We start from the raw sequence: 6,194 nt of genomic DNA, 5'->3' as shown, positions 1-6,194 counted from the left end.
TAAGTCATCCTCACTTTCAGCAAGCACCTCTTGCATTAGATTAACCCATATTTGATATAGAAGAGGGACTGGAGCCACTGACCCAAAGAAAAAACCAAATAGAAGGTATAGCCCAATTCAACTCTTCCCACATTTTAATCAGCACCCAAACAACCAGGTTTTACTCCAGTTTAACTCAGAAAGAGTGTCCTATTTGCCAGAATCTAGGCAAGGCCTTAAAAGAAGTGTTTCTTGGACATTATCCTGGTCAATGCCAAACTTCTCAGCTGCGGATGCAAAGAGCTAACTCTTCCATTCCATTCCCTGATGCCACTGCAGGGAAAGGGGCTCCCTGTGCACACATAGGATATATTTTTCTGTGCGAGATTAGTAGTCACATTGGCTGGGAAGCCAACCCACGACAGAAAGTTTTGCCCGCCCCTGCCTCAATGATTGGTCTGTAGCGGCATTGTGCACCCTAGGACAGTTTGCACCCTCTGTCCAGGTTTATAAACCCTAAAGCAGCCCCGACACACACCCTTCCCAGCTCCACCAACCAAAGCGAGGTCTTGGCCTCAGGACAGCAGGAGTTAGAGCCACCGAAAGGTTTTTAGCCCCCAAGGGAGGCTTCACTTATCATGAAGCTGCCCCCGAGAATCTGACCTGCTCAGCTGGAGCTCTGGCTGAGTCCATGGCAGGAACAGTTGAAGCAGAGACAGTTAGATTCCCTGGCAAAGGTGGTAGTGGACTGTCACTTAACTCTTTAATTCCTTCTTGCTGAACAAGGCAGACATTGGCCAACAGCTTGTGATACACCTACATTAACTCATCTGGGGTAGTAGAATTAAACGTCCAGAAAATTTATAATGAAGCCAGATGGCTACATGGATCAAATAAACCTGACAGTAATTTAACTTTGAACCAAATTAAAGCCACTCTCTCCAAGTTCATGGGGTTCCTTTCCCTTTTAGGGCCCCTAATCACTATTATCATCATTCTTGTCTTTGGTCCTTATGTTTTTAATCTTCTTGTTCATTGATATCACACACAAGTAAAATCTTCCTGAAGATAATTCAAAAATAGTTGTAGCAGTATATTGACAGCTTCCAGAAATGCAAGCTGGATTCAGAAGAGGATGTGGAACAAGGGATATCATTGCTGATGTTAGCTGGATCTTGGCTCAAAACACAGAATACCAGAAAGATGTTTACTTATGTTTTATTGACTATGCAAAAGCATTTGATTGTGTGGATTATAAAAAATTATGGGTATCATCAAGAAGAATAGGAATTCCAGAACACTTGATTGTACTCCTGAGGAACCTGTACATAGATCAAGAGGCTGTCATTAGAACAGAACAAGGGGATTCTGCACAGTTTGAAATAAAGAAGGGAGTGTGTCAGGGTTGTATCCTTCTACCATACTTATTCAATCTGTATGCTGAGCAAATAATCTGAGAAGCTGGATTATATGAAGAAGAACGTGGCATCAGAATTGGAGGAAGGCTCATTAATAACTTGCAATACATAAATGACACAACTTTGCTTGCTGAAAGTGAGGGTGACTTGAAGCCCTTACTGATGAAGATTAAAGACAGTTTGCAATATGGATTACACCTCAATACTAAGAAAACAAAAATTTTCACAACTGATTCCAATAAACAGCTTCACAATGGATGGAGAAGAGATTGACGTTGAGAAATTAATATTACTTTGTTCTGTGATCAACGCCAATGGAAGCAGTGGTCAAGAGATCAGACGATGTATTGCATTGGGAAAATCTGCTGCAAAAGACCTCTTTCAAGTGATGAAGAGCAAAGATGTCTCCTTGAAGACTAAAGTGCACCTAACCCAAGCCATGGTATTTCATGGTATTTTCAATCACCTCTTACGCATGTAAGAGCTGGACAATGAATAAGGAAGACCGAAGAAGAGTTGATGCTTTTGAGTTGTGGTGTTGGAGAAGGATGCTAAGAGTACCATGGTCTGCTGAAAGGACTAAAAATCTGTCCTGGAAGAAATACAACTGGAATGCTCCTTGGAAGTGGGAATGGCCAGACTTCATCTCACCTACTTTGGTCATGTTGTCAGAAGGAACTATTCCCTGGAGAAGGATATCATGCTTGGTAAAGTAGAGGGTCAACGAAAAAAGGCAAGGCACTCAGTGAGGTGGATTGACCCAGTGGCTGCAGCAATGGGCTCAGGTGTAGCAAAGATCATGAGGCTGGCACGAGATCAGGCAGTGCTTCATTCTGGTGTGCATAGGGTCGCTATGAGCCGAATGACTCAATGGCACCTAACAACAAAACAATGTATCTCCCTGGTTTGAGTTTATAGGTCATCCCCAGAGTACAGAGATCCTAACTGTGTCTTTAAGAATTTGTAGGTTAATGTGGATGAGCTTGGAAGACATTATGCTGAGTGAAATAAGTCAATCACAGAAGGACAAACATTGTATTAGTATGCTATCGTAAAATGTCAAGGAAAGGTTTATATATGAAACGAAACTTTCTTTTTTGGTTACTTGGGGTGGGAGGGGAAAGGAGGGAACACTGCTAGATAGGTTGATTTGGGTGAAGGGAAGGGCAATATACCAAATGTGAGTGATCAACACGGTGGCATTGAGGAAGAGGAAGACAGAGAGAGGCACATGGGAGTTACAGACAACAAAGATGAACCCTTTTGCATATACAGTACTACATTGTCAGTGATGGCAAACATTGATCTATGGGTGGATAGATGGGTGGACAGGCTGAATGATCAAGTTTGTCTATACAGGGGAGAGTGTGCCCATGACCATGTATAGGGTTGGCAGACTATGTTTCTACAGATGTATTTGTGTGTGCTATGAGAATGGCCAGGTATATAGTAGAGCTGACAAGGGACAAGGTTGTAGTCACTTCTTGGCCACAGCCAGCTACCCAGAGGGAGCAAGTAGTTGGACCTGTGGGCCTGGGACCATAGTCGCAGGGGACATCAAGCTCAATTGGCATAACATACTACCCCAAACATTGTTCCACATCCTACTTTGGTGAGTAGTAACTGGAATCTTAAAAGCTTGCAAGCAGCCATCTACATGCAATGATGGGTCTCACCTCATCCAGAGCAAAGAAGAATGAAGTAAACCACACATGGAAACAGTTTGTCCAAGGGACTGGTAGACCATGTGATCCTCAACCTATGTGACCATGAGACCAGAACTAGACGGTACCTAACTACCACTGTCAGCCACTCGGAGGGGCATCTATGTAGGAGATCCTGGATAGAGTGGGAGAACAATGTGGAACAAAACTCAAAATCATAAATAAAAAAAAAATGAAAAAGAGAGACCAGGTTTGCTGGTCGGATGGAGCCTGGTGTAACCCCTGAGACTATGACCCCTAGCTGCCCTTCAGGTCTGGAACTGAACTCACTCCTGTGGCTTCCAGCCAAATAATAGACAGGCATATGGGCTGAACATTTACATTAGGTAGATAAACTCTGGAGATACTCATCATGGGAGAATAGAAGGGCTGTGTATGCACAGGGAGACAGCTCAGGGGGCAGAAGTGCATGGGAGGGAAGGACACTGGGAAGCGGTAACTATGGGGAGGAAGTGAGAAGAGAGCTGTTACATTGTGGGAAATTGCAGTCAATGCCATGAGACAAAATGTGTATGAACTGCTGTATGGAAAATGAATTTGCTCTGTAAACTTGCATCAAAATCACAATAAAATTTTTTTTAAAAAATTGTAGGTAAATTGAAAGAGGTGTGTACAGTTCTTACTTAGCCTCGTGTTAATGCAAGAAAGGAGCTCTGGTGGCACTGTGGTTCGAGCATTGGGCTGCCTACCAAAAGGTCAACAGATCAAACCCACCAGGTGCTCCACAGGAGAAAGATGAAGCAGTCTACGTCCATAAAGACTTACAGCCCTGGAAATCCTATGGGGGCAGTTCTGCTCTGTCCTATAGGGTCTCTATGAGTCGAAAATCGACTCAATGACAGTAGGTTAGGTTAGTGCAAGAAAATCCTTGAAGGCTTTTCAGTGATTTAAAAGCTGCACATGCAACAAGTGATGGTGGTTGGAATAAATTTGCTGTGAGTGGGAGCTCTGGTAGCATAGTGCCTAAGGCCCTTGACTGCTAACCAGAAGGCTGGAGGTTCAAACCCACCCGCCACTCCTCAGAAGGAAGATGAGGCAATCTACTTCCATAGCGATACTGCCTCGGAAACCCAAAGAGGGGTCGCTATGAGTCAGTCCAACTAGAAGGCATATAACAACAACAACAGGGGTTGGTCCATTCATTTCAAAGTGAGGGCAGATTTACATGACACTAAAGGACAGGTAGGAGTTATCACCTGAAGAGTGCCTGTGTAGTCCCTGAATTCGGTGGCTGTGACTACGTCTCAGTCCTCTGTGTGCCCAGGGCACACAGGTACACCTGGCACACAGCCGGCACCTTGGGTTCAGTGACTGAGTCATGGTTCTGTGTTCAGCACTTCCCTGCAGTCGGTTGCTTTTGACAGATGTGATTAATGAATTTGTAAATATTTACCTCCCTGTCCATATAAGGAGCTCTGGTGTGGTGGTGTAGGAGTTAAAGTATTCAGCCGCTAACTAAAAAGGTCAGCTGTTCAAACCCACTAGCTGCTCTCTAGGAGAAAGATAAGGCAGTTTGCTTTCCGTAAAGGCTTGGAAACCCCATGGGGCAGTCCTGCTCTGCCCTAAGGGTCTCTGTGGGTTGGAATCAACTTGGTGGCAGTGGGTTTGGTTTGGGGTATGTACATATGAAGAAGTTCCTGGGTTGCACAATTGGTTAAGCACTTGACTACTAGCTGGAAGGTGGGCAGTTCAAACCCACTCAGAAACACCTCAGAAGACAGGCCTGGCGATCTGCTTCTGATGGGTCACAGCCATGAAAGCCCATGGGGCAGATCTGCTCTGCACACATGAGTCAGATCGGACTTGACAGCCACTGCCAACTACAGCAACGTGACAGTGGGAGTGAAGCACTGCAAGATGACACTGACTGGTCTTTTCCATGTACGTCTTCGTGCTTTCTCCCCAGGGAGATAAACATCATCAATGAAAAAGCAGCCGAGAAAAGGAAGACAAACCACACTTTGCTCCCACCTTCTACCTTCACTGGAGACCCCGTTGACAAGAAGCTCAGAGGAAGCCAACACAAAGAGGCAGAATTTCTTTTAAGGTTTGTTCAGTCCAAAACCATGGAGAAACTAGACCTGCGTCCAGTTTAAGAATGCCTAGTTCCTAAACTGACAGCAGTTACTCTAGAGCCCAGACGAGAACTTGAAGGGGCCGAGAGCCTACACTAGTGGTGATGAATGAAGCGTTACGGGTAGAGACAGAATGGTGACCCAGTGCGAAGTATGTCACTGGTGTCATTAAACTGTTTGTGTACAACTTGTGAATGGATGTATGCTTGGTTGTGTATATTGCCAGTAAAAATAGATAAAATATGATTAAGAAAGAATTCCTAGTACGTAGGAAAAAGCACAAAGAAGTTTACCTGCAGTCTGGTGTCACGAGGTTGTGTTCAGGCCACTCCATTCATGCAGATACTCAACTCCCATAGTTCTTCTATTATTATTGCCACACGTCGGGCTAAGTACTTGAAGGACTATACGAGTTGGAACACAATGTGTATGCACTGCTGAATGGAAAACAAATTTGCTCTGTAAACTCTCACCCAAATCACAATTTACAAAAACAACTGTGCCAGTCAGAGCTCTTTGGTTGCAAGTCCTGGGAAGCCAGCTCAAACTTGCTTAGGCAGAAGTAGAATCTAGGGGCTTAAGTAACTGGGAAGGTCACAGACAGGCTGGCTACAGGCACATTTGGACCTAGGGCATCAATGCTATTTTCTCATTCTTTCTCTCAACCCTCTTTCCCTCTGTGTGCTGGCTTCTTTTTCAAACTGCCTCTGCCCTCAGAGAAGGAGAGAGGCCCATGGACAGCCCAAGCCCGTCCCCTTATAGACTATGATCAAAAGGAGAAGGACACCCCCTCTCAGCCCCTATAAACCAAGCCTCATAGGAGTCACTGTTTGCTCTGTTCATCCATCTGGACCAGTCACTGTGTTCAGGAGGAAGCAGTGCTATGACTGGCTAACTAGGCCTGAGTGGCTCTCTGGCTGGGGACAGTGGGGCTCAGTCCATGGCATGAGTGATTTCCTATCAGATGGGAACAGCATGCCCACTTTCTTTTATTTGTA

The 6,194-nt window shown here is 44.8% G+C and overlaps 1 protein-coding gene across 1 annotated transcript in view; it reads left to right on the top strand.

Annotated features, from left to right (window-relative positions):
- The window catches only part of FAM227A (family with sequence similarity 227 member A), a 75,145-nt gene that overhangs the window by 65,887 nt on the left and 3,064 nt on the right, over nt 1–6,194 (top strand). Inside the window, 2 exon segments of the mRNA XM_042781061.1 lie at nt 5,028–5,154; nt 5,157–5,206. Coding sequence (XP_042636995.1) covers nt 5,028–5,154; nt 5,157–5,206 — 177 coding nt within the window.

Source organism: Orycteropus afer, unplaced genomic scaffold, assembly GCF_000298275.1.
Source record: "Orycteropus afer afer isolate SDZICR_OR568_19922 unplaced genomic scaffold, OryAfe1.0 scaffold00083, whole genome shotgun sequence".
Taxonomy (NCBI): domain Eukaryota; kingdom Metazoa; phylum Chordata; class Mammalia; order Tubulidentata; family Orycteropodidae; genus Orycteropus; species Orycteropus afer.
The sequence above is the reverse complement of the archived record's forward strand: the minus strand, read 5'-3'. Positions and strand labels throughout refer to the sequence as shown.